This window comes from Danio aesculapii, chromosome 8 (assembly GCF_903798145.1).
Source record: "Danio aesculapii chromosome 8, fDanAes4.1, whole genome shotgun sequence".
Lineage (NCBI taxonomy): Eukaryota > Metazoa > Chordata > Actinopteri > Cypriniformes > Danionidae > Danio > Danio aesculapii.
In genome coordinates this window covers 40,976,999-41,004,879 of record NC_079442.1, presented here as the reverse complement: position 1 = coordinate 41,004,879, position 27,881 = coordinate 40,976,999, and the positions used below count along the sequence as shown (strand labels likewise).

The 27,881-nt window shown below is 34.2% G+C and overlaps 1 protein-coding gene across 1 annotated transcript in view; it reads right to left on the bottom strand.

The window, feature by feature from the left end:
- The window catches only part of dab2ipa (DAB2 interacting protein a), a 217,478-nt gene extending 200,886 nt beyond the window's left edge, over positions 1–16,592 (bottom strand). The window contains exon 1 of the mRNA XM_056463984.1: positions 16,387–16,592. Coding sequence (XP_056319959.1) covers positions 16,387–16,426 — 40 coding nt within the window. The 5' untranslated portion in view covers positions 16,427–16,592. The remainder of the gene's footprint in view (positions 1–16,386) is intronic.
- Between the last annotated feature and the right edge of the window lie 11,289 nt (positions 16,593–27,881).

The window sequence follows — 27,881 nt, the reverse complement described above, 5'->3', positions numbered from 1 at the left end:
ATACTACTGAAAGCAGCTGCAGATCGTGTACCTCAGATCTTGAAAATAAAATAAACCATTCAAATTTGAACTTTAGAAATGTAAAATAATGCAAACCAACACATATCAGTGATTCAGCATCTATTAATTAGATTATAAACCTTACCATTTCGTGAGTGAGTGCATATTCTGTGCTTCTGGATGGCTGTATTTAAATTTCTGCCGTGTTTCATCTGGTGCAAACGGTTACAATGTAAACTGCTCACCTAATGTTTATGTTCGTAATATTTATATTATTTGTTAATTATCAACCTCATGTGGAACTCTGAATCTGCGTCTCATTTCAGTCATGGAAGCATGCTTTGAGAACCTTTCTGAATGAATGAATGAATGAATGAATGAATGAAATACACTGTTTTCCAACAAGGCGACCTGGGGTGCTGAAATATAATTGGCTAAAGTGGCATTGGGCAGGTTAAAATAACCAAATGAAAGACAGCGTTCCGACACGTACCGCACATTTTCAAAGCAGAATATCTGACCTCAGCATTGTTTTTCAGATAAGCAAGTATGTTCACTTGGCATGTTTCTTAAATATCTGCAAACATATTATGGTATTTTTATGCTTTAGAAGAGTCAAAAACTTACATACAGCACAAAAAAAAAAACAGCTTGCTTAAAACCAACTCTCCCAATATACAAGTTTTGCACGATGCACAGTACAAAATCTCTCTGAATGCATTGGCCAGGGCAGGCCTATATTTAACTTTGCACAAGAAAAGTCTTGTCTGTGATTTCAGAGTGCTGTCCTTTGCTCAGCTGTTGTCAGAGGTTGCCAGGATCCAGGATCAATAGAGGCACTATATCAACCATCTCTGAAGCGCCACAGCTTTTTTAGCTCAAAGTCGGGCCTGGAATACCCTTACTTTGTAGTAAAACAACATCCTGACAAAAAAGGGGGAGGGTTTTCACGAGGGAGATAAAAAGCATGGAGGGAGTGAGAGAGAGAGGTGGAAAAATGGAAAACAGAATAGCAACAGGATCCATTTGTTCATCAGGCGATGTTAAAACAGCCCGGCCTGCATCATAAAAAGCTAATTGCTGACAGAGCTAATATACACCCTCAGATTCAGAGTTGGCTGGGCTGAGAGCAATTCCCATGTTTCCATACGGGTTTATAGGCCGTTTAAAGCTTTTTCTGTGGCACATTTCAAAGTGCAGGAATGTAACTGTGTAAGATGGATTAATGTTATGCGTATAATGGTATGTTAAACTGACTGCTGGATAGTAATTTCGCTTAAATAAGACATTAATGATTTTCTTTTCTTTTCAGCAATTACAACTAAACAAATACCACAAATCATTGCTCTGCTTTTCTGACAAAAAGTCAGGACAACAAATATTTTTGTCAATTTAACTTATTTTAATAAGTTAATCAGGTTTAAACTTTTTTTTTAATTGGTTTCAAAAACAGTTAACAAAAGATTGCAGAAACTTGGAACATTAGAAAATCTGAGATGTTGTTTTAATCCATTTTAAAGAAGAAAGAAAAACTATTAAAAAAAATAAACAATTAAAAAATTTAAAATAATAATAATCCAAAATAATTTCACACAAGGACATTCACAAAAAAATGAACAATGGTTTCTTCGAAGTCACAAAAAGTACATTTGTTTTCAATATCTAGCATATATTTACTAAGTAAGCTATTACAAGGATAACATCTATGTAATATTTTATATGTAATTTCTTTTACTTTGTTGGTTAGCAAATATTTATGTGGAAGATTCCAAGTAAAGTCCCAAATAATGTTATATGTGGCCAGCTATTTAAAAGAAGAAGCTGGAATTGTTTTATGGTTAAAAAAAAAATCTGCATTATGCAATTATTAAATGTATCATCAACTATTGATATCCCTTCTATTGAGATTGGGTTGGTTGGTCTATAGGTAGGATCCAAATTGAAAGTTTGTACTCCTTTCAATAAAGTTTTTAAACCATTGGGAAAGGCATTAATTGTATTATTTTACTGAGGGTTCAAAATTTTACTTTTTAGAAAACTCAGAAAATGAATATAACGTACCAGTGTCATCTAATAATTGACAAAAAATATATATAATTTAAAAACCATTTCTTAAAACAATAACAATTTGTTTTTGTAAACAATACTTTGATTGTTCCAAATGAAGCAGGGAGAGGAGAAAAATTGTGTTTGTGCATTAATAACCATTATAATAAGACCGGTTTATGAAATGTTGCTAATTTTATAGGTTTAAACTATATTGTTTAAGTTATTCAAAGTTTAACTTCATATTCTTAGTCAGTTTGATTGATGTAAGTTGAGATGACTTGAAAAGTTAATTTAAAACACAAAAAATAAGTAACCAGCAGTAATCAGTAATGAAGTGTAGGACTAGTTTGATCTAAAGCAGGTTTTACCAAGTTAACTTTAAGACTTTTTAAGACATTTTAAGAACATTATGAGTGAATATTTAGAACTTATACAGGGATAATGCTAAGGATTTTTTTTTATAACATCCCAGTTGGAAAAGATTTTCACTTGCACTATAAAAATGATTATAGGTCATTACATTTAACAGTACAATAATAATACTAATTTAATAATAAAAAATATAGGTCAGGTCAGTATTCTCAGCAGTAAATAAATGGAGATCTTTTAAACAAATGTTACTTTAAACAAAGTAAATAAATGCTATTTTCAAATAAAAAAATTATTGACATTGGGGTTTTGGGTGATTGTATGAGTGTTAATGGCAAGACTGAGTAGCTATACATGAACAAAGAAAAATTAATACCTGTTAAAAAAATATTTAAGACCTTTTAAAACACAATATCTAAGTAGATTTAAGACTTTTTAAGGCCTAAAATTTAGCTTTTGAGTTAAGACATTTTAAGACCCAGCAAATAGTGTATATGTGGAAGTATGCGGAAGGACTTTTAATTTGTCAGTAACCTGGATCAAGCACTTCTGGTAAACTGTATGCCATTACAACATTTAAGGTCTGTTTTCTTTAAAAATCAGTGATCTCCACTGGCTGAGTAATATCTGATATAAAGTGGGTCTCAGAATGTACAAGAAGCACTGCATTAAATTACATTTTTCTCCTTCTATGGGGTGAGCTTTGGTCCATAAATCTCTATGTTATTAACAATGGACCTTTTATTCCAGTGGGATTTTGCTAAAATATTGCTAATGTAATAACTTAAGTCATTTTTAAATGTTCATTCATTCATTCATTCATTTTCCCTTGGCTTAATCTCTATTTCAGAGGTTGCCACAGCAGAATGAACCACCAATTATTTCGGCCTATGTTTTATGCAGCGGATGCCCTTTCAGCCACAACCTAGCACTGAGAAACACCCATACACTCTTACATTCACACACACTCACACACTACAGTCTATTTAGTTTATTTAATTCACCTGTACCGCATGTCTTTGCTGTGGTGGAAATCGGAGCACCCGGAGGAAACCCATGCGAACACGAGGAGAACATGTAAAATCTACACAGAAATGCCAACTGGCACAGCTGGGATTCGAACCAGCGACCTTCTTGCTGTGAGAAGACAGTTCTAACCACAGAGTCACTGTGCCACCCATTTTTAACATTTAAATTTCATATTTGTTTAAAAAATGTCAAGTTAACTATTTAATGTGTAAATAAAGCGCCACATTGTTTAAATAACAAATCTATGTGCATCACTTTGTGGAATAATGGGCATGCTGGTCTATAAAGAAGGTGTGTTAAGGCGCATTGTTGCCAAGTTACTATTTTGAGGAACTAAAATAGACGCAATAGTGCAATTGACCACCTGAAAGCTGTTTTAAAAATAGTTTTGAAACAAATCTTTGCACTTAAACAAAATTAAATATGGATGTCTTTAGTGGAGTGTGCACAACATTGTTTCCTTTTTCAAGAAAGTAAAGGAGTAAGGAGTAAAAGTAAAGTAAAGAGAAAGTAAGAGGCCAAATGGAGGAGCCTTATTCTTTATCCTCGTGCTGCAGATGATCTGTTTAACTGTTTTCTCACTAATGAAGCGTTCAGTTTTTCCTCTTACAAAGTCTGTCATGTATGGCGCGACACAACTGACTCTTAAAGGGAATGGGTTATCAGACACTGATTGGTTTAATGCACGTTATGCTCAAAACACACCCATAACTCGTTAAGAGAATAAGCACAACCCTGTTAGACTATGCGCTGGAGCGCAAAGCGTAATTTTTCCGTCCTTAAAATAGCAAAAATGGATTCGGACAGGGCCTTAATGCTTTTAGGCCATGCACTTTAGACTTTGTGCTTAGATCCTTAAAATAGAGCTCGAAGACTTCATATTAAACTGCCTTTTTTGTATTTTTATATTTACAGACATTAGTTTTTATGATTTTATTAAGTATACAAAGACACTTTGATTTGCCAAATTCCATAAAATCCCATGTTACACAGAAAAGAAACATTCTAACGACTGTATTATGGCTGCATATCTGTACTGCTGAAATCACAGGGCCCTACATTTTATGATTTAAGCAGCCTACGCAAGATTACACAACCAAAGTGTGGACTTAAAAAGAAGGCGTAATGCACCAGTTGGGACAGAGCCTCAGAAGTCCACACTTCCTGCATATTCCCTAAGCATACAACATGCTGTTTAAAAAAAAGCGGGCCCTACATCACACCTTTCAGGAGCCCAAAAACAGCTCCTTCTCACCTTGGTTTCCCCCAGCGGACATCTCCGAAATAGGCCAGTTTCCAAAGCAGGTCACGCTGTCCTGTGTGGAGAATAATCAGAAACAGAAAGGACGACACACACAAGCTGAAGGACTCAAGCATGTGTCCGGCACAATCTCAGCTCTTTACTGAGAAACACAAACAAAACATGCCTGTTACATCCATCTGTGCGCTGTTTCGCCTCTACTTGGTAGTAGAGATTACCACAAGAATTCTAGCACGCTGCTAAAGCCTGTTATATTGTGTGGTGAGCCGACCCTCCCACACTTGGAAAGAAAGAAGAATGAAAGCAGGGGGAAAAAGAAGAACAAGAGGGACAGTGGTTACTTTTTTCCATTTTCATGAGCAGTTTGGGGCCTAGTAATGGCATTCTCTCGCTCTTTCTGCACCACCACCTTTTGGGGAAACGAGCCCCCTTTGGAGAGCTGAATTCCTTTGGAATGTCAGCCAATCAGAGCAGAGGCTTTAGGGAGTGTGTTATGGGAAGCCTGTCTGGGTTCCGACTCTTTAATCTCCCAGTTCTTTGAAAAAAGCTCTAGTACACATTACATGCTACACAAAGGGCTTTTTAAATGGCTTTGGATGTTATTAAACGTAATCAAGCAGTCAATTATAATTGTCTATTTTTAAATACTGTATTTAAAGATTAGTTTGACAACTTGGCTGATATCTTGTGTAGTATTTACATAATGTTGTTCTTTTGCCACACTGAATATTCTATTGTCCTCATTAGAAGTCACTTTGGATAAAAGCATCTGGCAAATGATTCAAATGTGAAATGAATGAAATATATACATATATACATACATATATAATTAGGTTAATTAGATATCACACACGTAGAGTCCAAAAATCCTTTTGTATGAGGAATTACTTTCTTTCACCATTCATTCACATCTGCAGCTGACAGTCAGAACAGCAGAAACCATTGCTACTTTACAAACGTCACTTTAGAGCTAGTATTTAAATGATTCTCTAGCATAATGTCTAAAGTGATGACAAAACAGCTGATTTTTAAGATGACATTTTAAGATTATAAGGCTGAACGGCATGAAATGCCATCAGTCTAGAGACATTTCCCAGTATTCCTCTGTTGCAATCGTGATATCAAAATACTTAATCTCGAAAAAGCCAAAGCAAAGCTCACACTACCAGATTACTATGGTATAAACACAGCACTACAACATACAAGAGACAGAGATCGGCTTAGAATGTCACTTACCTCTTTTATAATGATTTGATCAGCTGTAGTTTGAAATATACGTTAAATTTTTCTCCCCTAAAGACTAATTATGCAGTCTCTGTCGCCATCTTGTGGCGAAATGTCAACCAACTTTGCTCTGCTCAGTATGACAGGCTAATGGATGCCGACGCGCAGTATCTCAGAAATTATAAATATTTAAAATAGGAACTATCCTTGAATAAACTGCATAGTAACAATCTAAACAACTATATTCTCACCTTAAAAAAAGCCTCAAAAGTACATTATATTGTCCAACAGCTGCAATATTTGTCAAACTGTAGTGAGTTTATTAATCTGCTGTCACTATGAGGGGGGAATAATACAGAAGGGTGAGGAGGCTGAGAGTGCTGTTACTGCAAAATATCGCACAGCTTCCAGAAACAGACAGAACTGTTGTATAAATGTATATAAAATGCAATCTAGTACTGGGAAACACCCATACACTCTCGCATTCACACACGCAAATCATACACTACGGCCAATGTAGTTTATCCATTTCACCTATAGCACGTCTTTTAGCACCCAGAGGAAACCCACGCCATCACAGGGAGAACATGCAAACTCCACACAGAAATGCCCAGCCAGGACTCGAACCAGTGACCTTCTTGCTGTGAGGCGACAGTGCTAACCACCGAGCCACCGCCTCTTATTGTTGTTATTATTTTTGTTATTGTTGTTATTAATTGTAAGGTCACAAGTGGTTGTGTAAGCATTTCACTGCATATCATACTGTGTATGTCTCTATGATGAGTAAACATTTTCAAAGTTTATATTTAAGACTCCAGGCACATTGTACAACCTGAAAAATACTAATAATAAACAAATAAATGCTAAAATCACTTTAATACTGGCAAAAGTGGCATAATGAGTAATGTTTCAAAAGAAAAATTGTAAAACCAGAAACCTGGCATTTGGTGATTGCATCAAAAATTGCAGGGTTTAGTCACATCTGTTTCAAATGACGAGTTAAAACGAGAAACACGTAAAAACACACACATCAGTCTAATGTGCAGAAAGGGCGCTGGGAAAAAAACAGTGTCTCCACGGCAATAAAAGCTCTGGTCATCGGACATCCTAGCAACAGTTACAACGCTTCAGCAATTTGTGCTTCAGTGAAGATAAAAAGCTCAGCTCACAATGTGCATCTGCTTTACTTCATGCCACCTAAAACCTGCTCTCAAGGGTTCGTATTGCACTACAGCAATAAAGGACATCAAATTAGCAGAGTCTGAAAGCCGTCTGGATGCCCAGACATGTAATGTGCATTGGGCAGACTCGACTGGTCATACACGGCACATATGCTGTACTTATGTACTGTAACATCTGAAGTTGTTGTCACTAAAATAAGCCACTTGGTTAGGAAAAAAATAAGAAATTAGCCTTAGATAGAAGAGAAAACAATGTGGCAAATGCAGATAAAAGTAATTAAAATAAACTAAAATAAAATAAAATAAAAGCTTTGGTTTTAACATCACAATGTAACATATGCATATAAAAAAAAAAAAATAAAATAAAATAAATAAAATAAAATAAAATAAAATAAAATAAAATAAAATAAAATAAAATAAAATAAAATAAAATAAAATAAAATAAAATAAAATAAAATAAAATAAAAGCTTTGGTTTTAACCAAGCGGCAACCTCCCGCTCTCTCTCGGGAAGCCAATACGGAAGTAACTGAAACTGTAATTCATCAAAATTCCGCTAGTCCTGGCTCCATAATAGAGCAAGTGGCAATTGAGCCCACTGTTAGAATGGCCAACTTTACAACAGAAAAAAAGGTGTTTACAGCCTGGTACAAAGAACGATTTTGGTTCATATAGCTATTATTACCCTCCATGACAACTGTGAGGGGGGTGAATTTTTTTATAACTCATCCATTTCCTTTATTTTAGGTTATATTAAGTTTGCATAATTAAGGGCGTGGCCACTTGAGTGACAGCTAGGTCTCGCTGGTCGCCGTCACTTCACCTCAGCTGAATCTGGCAGATTAGCCACTGATCTCGGCATATTCATCGTATTTTTGTGTTGTTTTATGTGGCTTTACACAGTCAGCTGCCTTTTGGACTTATTTCTTACAATTATCAGATTATATGGGATGCTGTGTGCATTTAATTGTGCTCACAAACCATTCATGTGGCCTCCGTTTCCCATGTGAGTAAAGTTATATACTTGTATACCATCTCTATAAATGTATTTGTTTTATTTAAGATTATTTATCATTAATATTTTCTTTAGACCCGTAAAGCACTCCAGATTGTGACAGATTGATTAGCTGTAGGCTATAAAACAGTCATATGAAGCGTTATCATACAGTGTTATGCTGGAGTTCATCAATAGTCTTGCATTTACTAACACACACTATATTTGAAGTGTTTGGAAGTAATTCGCGTTTTCCTCCTGTAGAAAAACGTCATAAGAACAATGTTTAGTGGCTCACTGTATTACTACAGTGTTTTTAAAAGTCTAAACACTTTATTGATATAATGTACAGCCAAGCACATGTGGTCAGAACACAAACGAGTCGCAGGTAATAAAGTATTAAGCGTTTCTCCCAAAGTAAAGTCTGTCTGCCAGGTCTAAGCAAAGTGCCAGCAGGCGTCTGTAGCTCCGCCCACTCTCCGCCTCTTTGGCCTTGTTTGGTATCCCGCCGTGGGTGCGATGACGCACGAACAAAATGGCGACGGTTGGCCGCGCCTACTTGTAGCTTCTTTTGCAGTGTTCAGAAACCTATGGGTGACGTCACAGATGCTCCGTCCATATATTTTACAGTCTATGGTTTTAACACTACAATGCGGCAAATGCAGATAAAAGTAAATAAAATAAAATAAAAGCTTTTGTTTTAACACTACAGTGTGGCAAATGCAAATAAAAATAAAATAAAATAAAATAAAATAAAATAAAATAAAATAAAATAAAATAAAATAAAATAAAATAAAAGCTTTTGTTTTAACACTACAGTGTGGCAAATGCAGATAAAAATTAAATAAAATAAAAGCTTTTGTTTTAACACTGCAATGTGGCAAATGCAGATAAAAGTAAATAAAATAAAATAAAATAAAAGCTTTTGTTTTAACACTACAATGTGGAAAACACAGATAAAAATGAAATAAAATCAAATAAAATTTGGAACAAAACTGTGCGGAGCTGCGGCCCTCCAGGAATCAGGTTTGAGACTTATGGTGTAGACAAGTTTTTGCCCAAAAAATTGCAATAGAGACATTTTTGTGCATATTTCATGAGTTACATATATTCTAAACAACAGTATTTAGTACATATATTCTAAACAACAGTGTTTAGTTTAAATGTTAAAAATGTCTTTTAATAAACACAAGCTACTTTCTCATGAAACTACACTGTAAAAAATATCTGTTAATTAACAGTTTCTGTATTTTGTGATTTACAAGTCTTTCCTTGTTTATTTACGGTCGTGAATTGCATTATGGGAACTCGATCTCTGCTCTGTTGACTTTTGATGTTGAAAATTCAACTCTACAGTTTAACAAAGTGACATTAATTGACATTTTAACATTTTGAAATAGCATAATATACAAGAAATAACATACAGAGTAAAATAACAGAAAATTTAAGTACTGCCATTTTATTACAAGGTTTTTGTACTGTAATATACAACACCAGTGCAGACAATATAGCACTTTAAGCTATTAAAAATGTTAATAAAAGTCATGTTTTCGAACTTTTAAGGTTAAAGGTTTTTAGAAGAAAGATAAAGGTTCCATAATGCAATTCAAAATCATAAATAAATGCTGAACGTGAATACAGGTTACAGAAAACTGCTAACTTACAGATATTTTTTACAGTGATGTTTAACTGCAGTGTAGTAATTCATTCATTCATTTTCTTTTCGGCTTAGTCCCTTCATTAATCTGGGGTCGCCACAGCGGAATGAACCGCCAACTTATCCAGCCTATGTTTTACGCAGCGGATGCCTTTTCAGCTGCAACCCACAACTGGGAAACATCCATACACATTCACTCACACACATACACTATGGTCAATTTTAGCATACCCAATTCACCCAATTCTTTGGACTGTGGGGGAAACCGGAGCACCCAGAGGAAACCCATGCGAACACGAGGAGAACATGCAAACTCAACACAGAAATGCCAACTGACCCATCCAAGGCTCGAAGCAGTGACCTTCTTGCTGTGAGGTGATTGTGCTACCCACCAAGCCACTGTGCTGCCTCTAGATTCTTATTGAATTTTCCTCAACAATGGCTATAATAATAAAATGAGCTCAATGACTTGACATACAGTTCTAGTCTAAACATCCTACTAAAATGATAGAGAGCAGGGATTTGGACAGCTGCAGTTAGCAACACAAAGGCACTTCTGTGAGGCATTTGAGGTCAGAAAAATCAGTCGGATGTATGACAACCAGCTGGGCCAAGTTCACATTCAAAGGAATTCTGACTTCAAATGCAATATGCCCACATGGATTTATGATAGCTCACATCTCAAAGACCCTTCACATCTGGAATAAACAAAGGCAAAATTGTTGTTACAGAAATAAGCTTCAGTATGGAGTATCTCTCATGTAATTAAAAATGAAAAAGTAAAGTATCTGTAAATCACTGTCAATGACCTTAGCATTTAGTTTGAGGAATTAGAGTCTGTTTCGCCGATCTACTCCTGAATCTGATGCATTTTTACTGCTGCCCTTTTCTGAAATGTCCTTTACTTTAATGGCTGCTATTCAGGATTTTGTAAAGGTCAACTTTGTGTCACTTGAACTTTCATTGGGACCAGGATGTAAACCACAGCACAGACACAGAGAAACACATGTCCCATCCCGTTTTCAGATTAGTGGTAAACCAATGCAGAATCATTTTACCATTACTCCATTTGATCAGTCCAATTCTGTTGGTGATGACATTCTTGGTATAAAACATTCAAGTGATGATGGACCTGCAGTAATCAGCCAAGGGTGACATTTATAATGCTTTTTTAATAGACTACAAATCAAATCGGTGAACATTGGGGGGAAACTGCATTGGAAATAAAGCTTTAAATATCTACAGAAACAGATATTACCTCTGGTAAGTTCATAGCTAGATGGTTAACCTCCTTTCAGCAGCAGATATTAAGCCATTACAGTGTATCTTGAAGTGATTTGCCCTATAAAACAAGCCTCCACTGTATTTCTAAAATATAGGCTCAATGCTATTAGAGCGCTATTGTTTCATCTTCCCTCCTGATAAAACTCCATAATAATTGTTATAATACTATGCAATTAGGGGAGTGCTGTTATCCTGGTCCACGGGCTGAATAAAGACCCTCAATTATCAATTATGACTACACTGGGATTTCTTATTATGATGAAAACCTGAGCATCTAGATTTACCCGAGGAATAACGATGGCATTTTTTAAGCCATACATCCTACAACTTTTATTCAATGAAAAAACAAACAAATATTTGATTTACGGTCATCACACACAAACTTCTATTCAAAATATCTGTAAAAAATTCTATAAATCAGCAGTTTTTTGTATTTTGTGATTTTATTTTTTATTTTTAACCATTTATTTATGCTTTTGAATTGCAATATTGGACCTCGATCTTTCTTCAACAAATTTACCCTTAAAAAGTGACTTTTATGAACATTTTTTACAGTTTTAAGTGATATATTGTCTGGGCTGTTGTTGTATATTACACTGTAAAATATTTGACCTTAAATTTACAGTATATTTCTGGCTAATAATTGCATTACCTTTACAGTAAGGTACAGTGTGTAAATGCACAGTAAATCACTGTGAGGTACTTCAAAATAACAATAATTATGTACATATTTCTAAACATCATAAAAATGCCTGTACTAGGATAAAAGTTAATGTTTATTAATTTCTATGTTGAATAAAATATTAGTAGTATTTGAATTCCGATAACTAACATGCAAAATATACAGCCATTTTAAAGTAATTTGCTGTAATCATAATGCCTGCCTTAATTTCACAATAAAATTCTGAATACATAAAATGTAATAGTTAAATCCTGTAAAGTGACACTAATGTAATTTACTGTGAAAAATTACAGTAACATGTTGTGAAATTCTGGGAATTTATTACAGTGTATGGTGCAAAAACCTGGTTTTAAGCGGCCAGTACATTTACTGTTATTTTATTTTTTATCTATATATTATTTCTAATACAATATATTATTTCAAACAACTAAAACGTCAATAAAAGTCACTCTGTTAAACTTTATAAATGAATTTTCAACATCAAAACTCGACAGAGCAGAGATCAATATCCCATAATGCAATTCACAACACTTTTGAATCGCAAAATACACATATTTCTTACCGAGTGTATGTAATTTGTTTTCTATTCCTTTTTCCTTATCTTACACTTAAAATTAAAATATACTTATTAGGGCTGCACAATATATCGTTTCAGCATTGATAACACATGATATTTAGTCATCTGTAGAAATTCTATTCATGTATCACAAAATTTAAAAAAATCCCAATGTTAAATTTTTCCAATATCGTGCAGCCCTAATACTAATAAAATTGTTAATCTTCTTTATATTTATCTTTAAATGGGACTATATGCAGAATTCAGAAATTGTATCGATTTGTTTTTGGTAACTTCCAAATATAATCTGTTATTGATTATCAAATCATCAACAATTTCCATATTGTTGCATCGCTTCATGCCTTGTTTTATTAGTACAAAGATTTTTAATGTAATAATCACTGAAAGGGTCGCGAAACACTAAAACACATTTTTTTAGACGTTGACAGTCATATATATGTCCCACATTGCTAAAAAAAACATTAGGGCGTATTTATTTCACAAAAAAGTGTAAATTGGTTGTTTTTGCGTTATTTTAAGCAAATTCGTTCTTCCGGTTTGAAAAAAAATTTTAAGCTACGTCACGGCCATGAGATCATTGTGTAAATTCCAGCGTGGAGACTGGATGTCTGTTCCGGCCGGTACAACATGACGTTTTTGAGTGTTCAGGCATTATTCATGTAAAAGACTTCCAAGACTTTCCAGATCGCCAATCAGCACGCTCTATTGTGAATGAGATGCAACTTCATTAATATACAATGATATAGCTTCGAAGAATGTTTTTACCTGTTACAGTGTTCAGAGAGAAGCCACGTTGTATTGCCAACCGTAATTAAAACAAGTGAGAGAAAGAAGAATTGTTTGGAGACATGGGTCGTCAGTGTTGTTTATAAATGTGCCGCAACGAAGGTTTTGTTCCCATTTTCCCGCAATGAGAGCCCCGTGTCTGCTAAAATGCTTGTAAAGAACATTTTTTAACCAAGAGCTTTTTACATCTGGAAATAGTGAAATCCAGATTTGCCGCTCGTCTTCTGCGGCAAATGCGGTTCCAGTTGAAGTTGATTGTCCTGTCTTTACGGATTTGGTAAGTGTGTGATCAATGTTCTTTGTTTATGTTTATTCAGATGGCAAAGTTAGTATCATCAGAGGTACTTTTTAAAGACATACCTTAGTCAAAATGATTTAGTTACTAAGTTTACAGTACGTTAATATCATTACAACATTACGGACTGAAAGATCCGCTGTAAATGCTGCTCTCTGAATGTAAACATATAAACACCTTAATCAAACTATTATCGTTGTGTAGGATTTTTGCAGCATTTTGTGACAGAAAAGTCTATACACACACGGCACTTACCGAGTCTTTGTATCAACCGAGAAATGCGGAGGGATTTTTTCCCCCATACAGCGTGCGGTATCAAACATTCTATTAAAACAAAACTCTTGCAGCAGTTCCTCCCATCTAATATCTCGGTTGTCATGGGTTCATGCATGAAAGGTTCCTGAATGAAAGTGAAAGTGCCAAACTGCAGTTAAAGTCAACAAATTAAGAATGAAACACCGGAAATTACATGAAACTCTGGAAGAAATATGGATAGCGTGGTGACGCAATGACGTTAATCATATTATGTGCTATAACATGTAAAATGGGATCATTAAAGGAACATTCAAAAAGCAACTCAAGGAAACACCTTAATCATATTATTGTTCTATTCAGATTAAGGCAAATCATTCAATGACTGATGTCCATGTAAAGGTAGTCACTGTCTGTCTCGTCTGCATCTGTGTTGCTGCTGTGAAAATCAGCGCATGCATGTACTGAAACTCCCCTTTTCATGCAAACCCTTCCCTCTTACGCCACTCGACACTTCCACCTAAACAAAGCTGGACTCACCCACTTTCCTGACTTTTATCAAACTAGAGGTGTGAAAACACCCTGCTGAGACAGGGGAGGGGGTTTCATGGCACTTTAAAGTTTTGTCTGTTTTGACCAATCATTTGTCTGTTTGTAAGATTAAAAGCCGCTGTGTCAGATCTGGACTTCATTTGCAATGACCATTAAAAGCCTAATATATCGTAGAAATTATTGGCACCAATGGTTTCAGCAATCATTATATCTCTCTCTCTAATAACATAAACACCTTAGTTCTGTTGATTTTTTAATTGCACCACATGTAGTTTACACATATTACAGGGGAATCAATTTGAGGCAGTCTACTTTTAGTTGTCCCGGCAAATTAAGTAAGAGGAAAAAAGGACACACTTCAGCACAGGACACTGTATCAGAGTTATGGCATAAATAATACAGGCCTGCATTGAAAGAGCTTGTTTGTTAAAGCAGAACAGTCTATTACTGAGCACATCACTCTCATTGTGCGTTTGGAACACAGCCAGTCCTCGTGCCAGCCGAATAAAATGGATAAAAGTCCGAAAGAGAATGCCAAATGTATTTCATGAACAAAAGCAGGACATTAAGATGCTTCACTGCAACAATGGCGAGACAGTCATCAGCGACACACAACAAATTGAAACTGCAACCAAACATGATGCAAACAACACAGGATTGCGGCTTCATGAACTATGGAGAAAAATGTGCATGTTTGCCCTAAAATCTGACTAAAGGAGATTATGTCTATCTTGATATACCACAAGGATTATGTTCTTCACAAAGATTGTCACCATTCAGAGCGATTTAATCCTCACAAAGTTACACGCTGTGCTGCTCTGAGCCTAACAGACATTTGCTGGAAGATTTATAACCACAAATTCAAAGTGAAACAACAAATAAAAACACCCAACAGCCATCCCACCAAATGATTCCTTTCCTTATACTGAAGAAAAACCCAGTTGTTTTCTGAACAGAGAGCTAAAAGGAAGTCAATCATAATACTTACAATAGTTTAGAACATCCACGTCTATGATCTATTTGATCTTTGTGCAAAAGAGCTCATTTAATTAATTATTCATTGACTCAAAACATTTTAAACTGGTGTTGAAATGTGAAACTCTCACATGGGTTGTGCTGATGAATATCTGAACAATTCTGTTTGATAGTGAATTCCTGGTGAAAATTAAAATGCGATGAACGCAGCAGAATATTTCCATGTCATTAACAACAAAATACTTCTTTTAAAGCCTATATGAAGCATGAATGACACTGGAAGGATGCTGTATAGTAAGCTTGGCCACCATAGTTTTAAATGGCTGGACAAGAAAAACAACATTAAAAAAGTGAGGTAAACTAAATTCTACACTATCTGTATTTATCTGTCGGCATAACTAATCATTTTTTTCATTTCATTCCCTTTTAATACTTCTCAAAAGTTTCTCTCAAGTTTGAAACGATGAAAAACTGTGGTCTGACAGGCTCTGAAAGTTTTATTACGATTTGCTCAAGGGTCCATGACATAGAAACTCTTTTAAGTTCATCTCAGCCCACATGACTGTCACATCATTATGAACATAGACAGCATTAAATCCCTCAATACAATCCTGAGGCTTCGTTCAGTCTCATTAGAAAGACATTAATCATCAAAACTACAACCAGAGCTATGACTTCATTCCTGAATACAATGGCGTTAATGTTTTCAATTGTAACCAAGGGAACATTTTAAAACATCCACAACTAGTTAAATTCACTTTTAATTGTAAAGTAACCAAGATGAGAGATGAATTTCAGTTGGTTAAAAATAATAAAATAAGCATTCAGAAAGTTGCTGAAGTAAATGAGCATGATGTAAGTAACGGTTTTCAACGCTGTCAGACTGAAAACTGACCACTTGGCCTGTTGTAGATCAAATATCAGGTAAGGTTTAATGCGTGTCAAGAGTTCAATCTGTTTTGAGGTAACAGTAGTTGTTGATGTTACAGCATTAGTTCATTTAAACGCACACTTTCGAATCCATTTCCTACAAAAACGACAAGTTGTAGTAAGTAATTTTGAACAGAACCACATCTGTTGTCATCGCAACAAACTACAAAAAGCTCTGGCAACCTGCTGTAATCTGTTTCTCAGCTTCGCACACACAAGCGAACATCATTATCTGGCTCTCAGCACTTCATGATTCTTTGTTAAAAGTGAATCCAAGTTTCTCCTCTTACCATGGTGGCCGTCCAGCTTGAGTTTGTTGTCCAACTCCATAACTTCAAAGACAGGCAAAATCAGGCATGCTCTCAGTGGCAGGGGAGGGGAAGACAGCAGCGGTTCATGGGAAGGGTATACTCTCTCTCTGCTTGTCACCCGTTTGCCAGAAGAGCTCAGCCTCCCGTACAGCCTGCCTGTGCTGCGCTCTGGCTGCAGCGCTGCATCTGGCAGCCGGAGCTGATCTGAGCAGGGCTGAGCCACTTCTCTGGGCCCCACTCACTCCCACACCAGCGCCTCAGCTCTTAAAGACACAGCGGGGCTTTTTTCTTCTTCACTTGATCACTTGATTTTTCCTAGTAGAGTATTTCTTTCTGTCATCCTACAGGTCGTTCACTGCATTGTTATTTTTTCGTATTACAATAAAACAGGTAAGTGAACAGAGAGATTTTTTAAATACTAACTGCAACTTGTGTTGTTATTTTACTGTCTGTCACCATTTAAAATAAAACCTTTCTTTATTTCATCGCTTTCTGATTTCAATTGCATAGTATTACTAAAATATCTTAAACTATTTAAAGTAAAAGAAAAAATATATACAAAATATAAAAAAAATTAAATAATTACTATATGTACATGTAATTTACAAAAATGTATTAAATCACTGATGCTGTAATATTTTCTGAATTGAATACTATAAATATTGAAACTCCTAGAAATAAATTAATAAAACTTATAAAAACTATACATACATATTTCATTCAAAATTAACATAAATATTATTAAAGTTAAAAAAACAAACAAAAAACTACAAAAACAACAGAATTACTCAAAACGACTGTGATTAAAATTAAACTGAAATTTTTTACCAGTAAATAAATAATCATTGTTATGCAAATTATACAATTAAAAACTTGCCATTTGAAAATACATATTCTATGTATTTTAACTTTTTTATCAAGACAATATAATATAATTAAAAAAAGTTACATTTACGTGCTTGATTGGAGAATATTTGCTTAGGTCATGTATATCTTTATTTTAACTGTTTTATTGATGCAATATTGTTATAATATTAAATACAAAAAAAATAATGATCACAATGTTGCAATCATGTAGCAGACAACAAATAGTTCACGTTCTTTCTCTCTGAATTAAATGATACAATAATATATTCTTGCATCAAGAACAATAGAAAAACGCAAAAAAGTAACACATATTAGGCAGTACAGCAATACAGAAATATTTATATAATATTTATATAAATTTCCAAAAGGTACAGCAGTAGTAAATAAATAAATATTTTTTTTTAAAAATCAAATAAAAAACAACAACAACAACAAAAAACATAAACATGCATATTTTCTCTGTGCTCTGCATTCATGACTATGCTGGGGCAGGGAAAATAGGTCAGCTATAGTTTTATTATTATTAATTTTTACTTTATGTATATCTTTAAACATAAAACTACTCAAATTACACATAAACAAAAATGACTGAGTCGTTTCTTAATTTAAAATAAAAAATGCATAGGCATAAACTACATTAAACCCAATTCTGATTCATTTTCAAATCCAGTTACACACATTTTGCAAGCGATGAAACTAATTTGGATAACCATTCAACATCAAATGTTTCCACAACTGTAAATCTACATATATTTTATAAGATGGATGGGAAGCTGAAAGTAAAAAATGAAAATGTTCCTTATGTTTTGATGGGAAATGACCTATTTCCATCATGAAACATCATACTTGCACTCATTAATGCACAATTTACAAACTAATTAATTTACTTCAAAACTGCTCATTAGTAACTCAATCGCCATTCCAAATAATTTTGGTTATATTAACACTTGCACTGCAGCATTTTAAGACTTTATCACAGACTTCACAAACTGAACAATTAAAAAACCTGAAACGTGAAATCTGATCAGACTGCATTTTCACACATCCAATTTTAATCGGATTTTGGAGCACATATGGATATCAAGTGGCTTTCAGCACAAGAGCTGGGAGATTAGGATGCTGATGGTGCAGAGGGTGAGTGTGCGTGAGTGTGTGTGGTGTTATATGTGTGTTTCTGCAGGGGGTGCGCAGAGTAAACACACAGAGACATTTGCTGAGTCAGGAACAAGCTGCCAGTGTCTGACAGAAGCATTAGCACAGAGCTGAGCTGCGATGACACACCAGAAGAGTCTCACTGAGAACTGTCTGGAATGAATGAGATCTTTTGCCAAGTCAGTGATCTAACTGATCATACACTACTGTTCAAAAATGAGACTTTTAAAATGTTTATTATTCAGTGAGGATGCATTAAATTAACCATAAGAGACAGTAAAGACATTATTAATATTGCAAAAAAAAATTGTTTAAATGATTGCTGCACTTTAGAATTGTCATTAATTCTGAAAAAACAGCAATAACAACAACAACAACATAGACTTATTGGAAATAGAAGCCTCAGCCTACATTTTTGTGAAACTCAAAAATGTTTCACAACATTCGTTTTACTGCAGTTTCTAGGTAAAAGAACACTATAAGGCACAACTTTGGTTCCTTTTCATACTAATGGTTTTAACAAGGACACATTGGGCTCGTTTCAGAAAGGAGGTTAAGTGAAAACTCAGAGTATTTTAACCCTGAAATGAGAGAAACTCTGGGTTTTTCCATTTCAAAATGGCAGGTTTGTCAAACTCGAGAAAGCAGGGTAAGTCAAGCCTGTTTCTGAAAGAGAGGTAACTTTAACTCAGAGTCAGTTACAGTGGTTTTATTCTCTAAACTCTGAGTTTCTGTTGGTCTCCTCCCCTTTTTTAAAGACGAAGCGGTATTTCTCGCCTTAGCAAGATTTTTTTTTTATTGAATATATTGCCTCACCAATCTATGTCCATTTGGACATCTTTACTTGTGTGGTCAGTTTTCTCTGTAGCTCACCTTGTACGGTGTTGTACTAGTGATGCAAAGTGCTCAGGTTCGAGTCCGGTGAAACATATTCCACCAATAAAATTAAAGCAATGTAAAATAGAGGCAAAACCATGTGACTTTCTCTTGCTTTTGAAAACATTAGGTTTTAAAGAAGGATTTAGGTCTGTCGAACGCTGGTCTAATTGATCTGTATGTCACCTTCTTGTCGAAGTTGGATGTCAAAATGGACGTGTACAGTCAAAATGGACGTGTACTGACCCTTATAAAGAAACATAACCTCATTCATTCATTTTCTTTTCAGCTTAGTCCCTTTATTAATCTGGGGTCCCTACAGCGGAATGAACCACCAACTTATCCAGCATATGTTTTATGCAGCGGATGCCCTTCCAGCTGCAACCCATCACTTGGAAACATCCATACACACTCATTTACACACACTCATACACTGTGGTCAATTTTAACATACCCAATTCACCTATACAGTTGAAGTCAGAATTATTAGCCTCCCTTTGAATTATTTTTTCCTTTTTTAAATATTTCCCAAATGATGTTTAACAGAATTAAATTTTCACAGTATGTCTGATAATATTTTTTCTTCTGAAAAAAGTCTTATTTGTTTTATTTCGGCTAGAATAAAAGGTGTATTAAATTTTTTTAAATCCATTTAAAGGTCATAATTATTAGCCCCTTTAAGCTATTTTTTTTCGATAGTCTACAGAACAAACCATCATAATACAATCACTTGCCTAATTACCCTAACCTGCCTAGTTAACTTAATTAACCTAGTTAAGCCTTTAAATGTCACTTTAAGCTGAAGTGAAAATAAATCCGTTATTAGAGATGACTTATTAAAACTATTATGTTTAGAAATGTGTTGAAAAAAAATCTTCTCTCCGTTAAACAGATATTAGGAAAAAATAAACAGGGGGGCTAATAATTCTGACTTTAACTGTTTATCACATTTTTGGACTTGTAGGGGAAACCAGAGCACCTGGAGGAAACCCACGTGAACACAGGGAGAACATGCAAACTCCACACAGAAATGCCAACTAACCCAGCCGAGGCTCGAACCAGCGACCTTCTTGCTGTAAGGCGAACGTGCTACCCACTGCGCCACAGCGTCACCAGAAACATAACCTAAGTAACATATTTGAGATTGATAAAAATGTAGATAGTGTTCTCTAATAGATTTGTTATCGGAAATGTCCAATGGAAGTCAAAAATTTTATTGGCCTGTATTTTCAATGAGCCAGGGATGGAAAAAATATAAGTTTTGACAAAAATATTATGCAGCACTGATTTATTTCAAGATAAGATATCTGCTCTTTCATTACAGGAGTAAATAAAAAAAAATTATTAAAACAACAAATATTATTATTATAATTATTACACATTATTAGTGTGTTTACTGTTTCAAGTAATTGCTTTTTTTCAAGTAATTGCTGACAGACTGACAGACAGACAGACAGACAGACAGACTGTATAAGGCACTTATATAACCAAGCTGGCCTATTTAATGCAGGAATTCTCTTTAACCTTTCCACAAAGCAAGCGTTAGCATAATGTGTCTCGTCCCCAAATTCAGTGCCATTGTGAAGCAGAGTCCCTATTAGGCAATTCTAAACAATAGCAGTCCTGTAACACCATCATAATTATGCCTCCCCCTGCAAAATACTGCTTTGCGGCCTGTCTGGGACAGTTCTGGACAAACAGAAAACAGTGGAGTCTACATTGTGTTCCATCATGCTTCATTTCACAGCTCAGTCTTTTGACGGCACATCTGAAGTTTCAAAGGGCAATTCACCCCCTAAAAAAGAAAATGTATTCAACATATACTAACCCTCAAATGATCCCAAAGCTTTATGAGTTTCTTTGTTATGATATTTTGATTAAAGCTAATAAAAGACATTCATAGTTGGAAAAACAAATTCTTTGGAAATCAATGGCTACCACTTTCCAGCTTTCTTCAAAATATTGTCTTGTGTTTAACAGAAGAAAGAAACAGGGTTCATCCACATACTACTACAAAATTTCCAAGGTTTTTCCATGACTTTTCCTAAATTTTCAGGTAAATATTCAGGACCTAACGCTTCAAGTAATGTCTACGACGATGTGGTAAATAAGAAAAACAATCGCGTTCAAATTTTAGGTTGCTGTCTGTGTTTAGTTTTGGGTGAACTCTCCCTTTAACACAATGAAGACAAGTGGGATATTTAAGTTCATAGCCCTTTCATAAGCATTACTTTCTAATGTGAGCAAGTTCAGATAAAAAGTACCAACATTTTATTAACCTGCAAAAGTCACTCCTGACTTTATTTATTAAATGACTTATTTTGAACCTATTTTTCTGGTAAAATCAGCATAAATATTAATCAGTAAGAGCAGCATAGATAAACAGCAGCACAAATGATGAAAGTCTCTCAGACATTCTCAGTTAACTCACCACTGATGGAAATAAAATAAAACAACTGCCACAGGTGTGTATAGGTATGTGTATCAAAAAACGTCAAGTGTGTATGTTCACCAAAAAAAAAATTACCCATGAGGTCAAAATTTACTGGTATCACTACACTTGTGGGGACATTTGGTATGCAAAAAATATGGCTTATGAGTAACAAAATTAAGCATTTTAAAAATGTAAAAATGCAGATGAAAACAATTAATAGTTTATAAAACTTCTGGGGTAAGGGTTATAGAATATATTGTCTGTTTACAGTGTAAAGAGTCACTATGTCTAGGAAGCCTCCATAAAGATAGATATACAAGTATATGTATCTCTCTCTCTCTCTCTGTGTGTGTGTGTGTGTGTGTGTGTGTGTGTGTGCGTGTGTGTGTGTGTGTGTGTGTGTGTGTGTGTGTGTGTGTGTGTGTGTGTGTGTGTGTGTGTGTGTGGCAGATTTACTCACTGGTGTTTCTGGTTTGTGTGCTCTGGTCTTTACGGAGCTGAACTCCCTCAGGGATGCTGGTGCTGCGGCGCAGGAGCCATACAGTGCATGATTCAGCACGCCGCTCTTGAAACAGCAATGGACTGATCTAAGAACAGATCACAGAGAGATATTTATTAGTTATTAGTAGTGATGAAGACGTACAGTATAAGTAGGGCTAAATAAAGCTCATCCTTTCGGCTCCAACCTGTCACTATGTACTTGTTGATGTGTGCTGCCCCCTTGAGTTCAAAGGATACTATTAAATATTAGGCCATAATAATGTACAGTCGAGGACAAACTGATTAGCTGTACTGTGAAATTGTCTATCTTTCTCAAATATTTCAATGCTTAACATTATATATTTCTTTTAGAGAAAGTTCTATTTCTTTTAGTTTGGATGGAATAAACTACAACTATGAATGTTGTTAATATTTTTTGATTGGCTACAGAATAAACCACTGTTGTCCAATGGCTTACCTTATTACATATCCCTACTTGCCCAAAAACTTCGTTTTTCTCAGTCGCTTTGGTGCATTTCTCACAACACTATTTACATTTGCACAACAGGTAATGCATTTCTCAAAACAATTAGTACAAACTGCAAAATAATAAACACACTCTTATTTACAACAAACATAAACTTCCTTTGGGTAGGGCGGTGCACAACTGTAAACAATATTGCAGTACATATTGGAACTGAACCTACAACATACACAGGTCTGTAAATCATTTATGAAATTGTTTAATTAAAAGACATTTTCAGAAAAAAAAAGTTTTAAAATCTTTTATAAAATTTGCTTGACAGATTTTGACAGCTAGTTCAACATTTTTGTATGTAATGACTCAAGTAATGAAATGAGGACTATTAGTTTTATATGGAATGACTATTCAGCATTCACAAGTTTAGTTAATTTTGACTGACACGACATAAGCAAATTATAATGTTATAAAACAGCAGCGAGTTGTATGAAAGTAGTTGATGCATGTCCCAAAGCATTTGCAATTTGTTGGAAGGAATGAGAAACTGGTATGATGTTTACAAATGACTAATTGTTTAGAGAAATGCCTTACAGTATTTACATTTAGTGTAGTACATTTTTCCAATGCAAAAAAGGTCAGATTGTGGTGACACTTCCTGAAAATGCTCAATACAGCACTATACAATATTTGCACAGCCATTTGAAAACTACGGTAAAGTTAGATATCACTGCATTGAGTGAGGTATTTGAGTACAAGACACTGAATATGCATGTTTCACATTTTTACTGCATATTCTCTTTACAATTCTAATTTATTCACAGCATTGTGCAAAAGAATAAATACACCCTTATTTACAACAAACATAAACTTACTCTGGGTAGAGCTGTGCACAACTCTAAATAGAATATTGGAACTGAACCTAAAACATACAGCTGAAGTCAGAATTATTAGCCCCCCTTTGAATTTTTTTTCTTTTTTTTAATATTTCCCAAATGATGTTTAAAGGAGCAAGAAAATTTTCACAGTATGTCTGATCATATTTTTTCTTCTGAAGAAAATCTTATTTGTTTTCATTCGGCTAGAATAAAAGCAGTTTTTAATTTTTTGTCAAAACGATTAGCCCCTTTAAGAAAACTTTTTTTCAACTGTCTACAGAACAAACCATCATTATACAATAACTTGCCTAATTACCCTAACCTGCCTATTTAACCTAATTAACCTATTTAAGCCTTTAAATGTCACTTTAAGCTGTATAGAAGTGTCTTGATAAATATCTAGTAAAATATTATTTACTGTCATCATGGCAAAGATAAAATAAATCAGTTATTAGAAATGAGTTATTAAAACTATTATGTTTAGAAATGTGTTAAACAAATCTTCTCTCCGTTAAACAGAAATTGAGGAAAAAATAAACAGGGGGGCTAATAATTCTGACTTCAAATGTACATAGGTCTTTAAATCATTCATGAAATTGTTCAATTTAGAACACATTTTCAGGATTTTTTTTTTATTTATTTGATTGACAGATTTTAACAGATTTATAAAACAGCAGAGAGTTGTATGAAAGCGATTGATGCATGTTCAAAAGCATTTGCAATTTGTTGTAAGGAATGAGAAACTGCTACTATGATGTGCACAAATGACTGTTTTGAGAAATGCATTACCTGTTGTGCAAAAGTAAATAGTTTTGTGAGAAATGCACCAAAGCAACTGAGAAAAACTGTAAATTGCCCTTTAGGCTGAATACTAGTATCTTGCAAAATAACTAGTAAAATTTTATGAACTGTCATCATGGCAAATACAAACTAAATAAGTTAATAGAACTTAGTTTTAAGTTATTAAACTATTATGTTTAAAAGGAAAAAAAGAAAAACTCTCCATTAAACACCACTTGGAAAATGTTTTAAAAAGTATTCAAATCTCACAGGAGGGCTAATAATTTTGTCTTCAACAATAAATCAAAAGTGCTTTAAAATTAGTTTCCCCATACATTAGAATGAGCCTTGTTTAATTACATATTCTGAGCAAATATAATGATAATCAGATGTTTTTACTACGGTAAACATCTATTACAAATGTTATTCAGTGTAATAATAAATCCACACAAAAGTAATGTCAGCAAGAAGCCTGTAATTACTTAAAATTTATTAATATTTAACTTAGAACACTTATTGGTTTATATAATTTGATAAGCACTGGTCACAATAAGTATGTTGTTTTTATTATGTATAATTTCACTAATTAATACAACAAAAAATAATATTTAATTTATATATAAAACATTTATTTATGCATTAAAATGTTTAAATTATATGTATCTATATTACTATATAATGTCAATGTCACATAATTATAGTTAATATTTATGATTTAGCCTTTACCAAGTGTAAATTTACAGCTGTGGTATTGACATCTAAGTTTTATTAAAAATAATAAAATAATAATAATAATAATAATAATAATAATATTAAGTATTATTATAATATAAATGAAATATACATATAAATGATCATATAAAATGTATACCTCTCTCTTGTCCAGAAGAACTAGTTGGCATTCTGCAACCAAGCAAAATTTCACCTGCCACCCAATTGGTTCTGAAAGTGGCTGTCCACAAGATAACCAGTGAACTGATGAACCTTTCATGTCTGTAAAGCAAAGACCATTTTTGAATATTAAGTATGAGGAAATGAGAATAGCATAAGAGGCATTTACAGATCAATTACAATCACGGCAGACCTTTAGAAGTTTGTGTCTAAGCTGCTAAAAGAAGGTGACCTACTGGTCATGAAGCCAACTGTCGCACAGAATGAACTGTCTATGAATGAACAATCCTACCTGCTTGGCCTATTTTTTTCAGCTGCAGGAGTACTGTTTTATATAAAAGCAAAGTGCAAAGTTGATTCAATAATAAAGTATAGCCTTCAATTTCTTCAAGCATATTCTTCAAGCATATAAAAATACATTTTTAAGCAACAATAGAGGTTTGTAGTGTGCATGTGGGTGGGACTGTATGAAAATGATTAAATAATTGTTATATATTATATACTGTAAAGGGCTTTATATTTTGGTATATTTGATAATGCAATGCGTGTATCCGCAATAGTCACATCACAAAACTAGATTGTTTATTAAAGATTAAAAGTATTAATTTTATTATTTATACAATGACGACCATGTTATTTTATTTCCATTGTACTTGACTACGGTTACACTCCCCATTAAAACATAAAGCACTGTTTATTTAACTTTTATTATTGCTCTTTTGTATTTATATATGCTTGTAGTTGATTATGTTTTATGCCAATCCACTGCATAGAGAAATAATTATCCCTGATATTTCATGGCCTAATCTGAGTTTTTTTTTTTAAGTGTGAAAATATGAATGATAAAAAGTTTAAAAATCCATATGGAAAATTACAGTAATTTAGAATAAACAAATACTAAGTGATTTTGAACCATGCTATAGTAAAGTACATTGATTAATCTGATTTGGTAGGCTAATTCTATAATTGGTGTGGTACAACAACTAAAGCAATATTAACAAACTACCCAATACTGCAGTTTTCTACAACCATGGGATATTAACTGCAGAGTTTACTGTAGTAAACATTAAAGCGTACTAGTTTGTTTATGAGTAGACGATTTCACTAAATACTGAATCATTCATTAACTAAATGTTGTAACTATGATATATACAGCATAATACACTACTACTGTATATGGTTCAAAAACACTACAGTGTATATTATAATCTACTAAAAGGTTTATCATAAGGGTAAACTTTTAAGTGTAACTTTTAATGCAACGATTTTTGCTTTATGTATGACTAAGATGTGTACATGAAATAAAACACAACACAAAAACATACAAATAATGCAGACTACCATATAAGTGGCTACATGATAAGGACTACAATTACGCTCTTACTGCATACTAACTGTATTTTTTTAAATGACATATATATGTTTAAGAAGGCAAGCTTACTTCTTCACACAAGTCACACAACACTCGTTCAGAAAGCTATTTTCGTCCAATACTACTCACCTGTGACCCTCATCCATCCCTGGTGCTGACAGCGGGTGATGTGTGGTGATATGGGGGTAGGACCACCAAACATCTTGTCAGTGTCCAGTTCTCAAGAAACAACGTTCTTAAACATTTATACACCTGACAGATACCTCAAAATAACTAAACGAGTCATCAAAAAGAACGTTTTTATAATATAAACCGGATGACGCTGCTCTGCGCGTGCAGACTTGACCCGTTTTATTGAGACGCGCGTGCTCGTGACTGAGAGTGAAGGGGACACGAGGGGAAATGTACAGTAATACCTTAATTAAATTACCGGATTAAACTCTCTAGCGAAGAAAGCAACAAAGCTGTCGACAAACACAAAACTCTCTCTTCTTTTTATAAATTAACACATAACTGAAAAAGCACGAATGGGCGCTTCAGTTTGGACATTTGACAAGTTCTTACTAACTTCTACACAACAATAAAGTGTATTAAAACACATTTCACTGAAATTTGGAGATTTTGCCTTAATCATTTTCCTCTAAGGTAAACACAACGTCCTCGTGAAGGCCTGATTCATGAATTTTAAACACGCAACTTATTTTACACTCACTGATTGGTTGAAACCAGCTTGTTACGTAAACGAAGCGAAGGCTTGTCTCATGAATATTAAATAAGTTACCAAAAGGGTTAAATATTCACGAGTGGACGCTTCAGTTTGGACATTTAACAGGTAACGTTACTTACTAACTTCTACACAACGATAAACAGTATTAAAACACATTTTACCGAAATTTTGAGATTTTGCCTTAATAATTTCTAGGTAAACACAACGTCGTCGTGAATGCATATTAAATACGTAACTTATTTTACGCTCACTGATTGGTTCAAACCAGCTTTTATAGCAACTGACGTAAACGAAACGAAGGCTTGTCTCATGAATATTAAATAAGGTACCAAAAAAAAAAAAAAAAAACAGGTCACGCTTCAGTTTGTACATTTAACAAGTTCTTACTTACTTCTACACAACGATGAAGTGTATTAAAACACATTTCACCGAAACTTTTGCCTTAATCGTTTTCCTCTCAGGTAAACAACGTCCTCGTGAAGGCCTGGCTTATGAATACTAAATACGCAACTTATTTTACGCTCACTGATTGGCAGTGG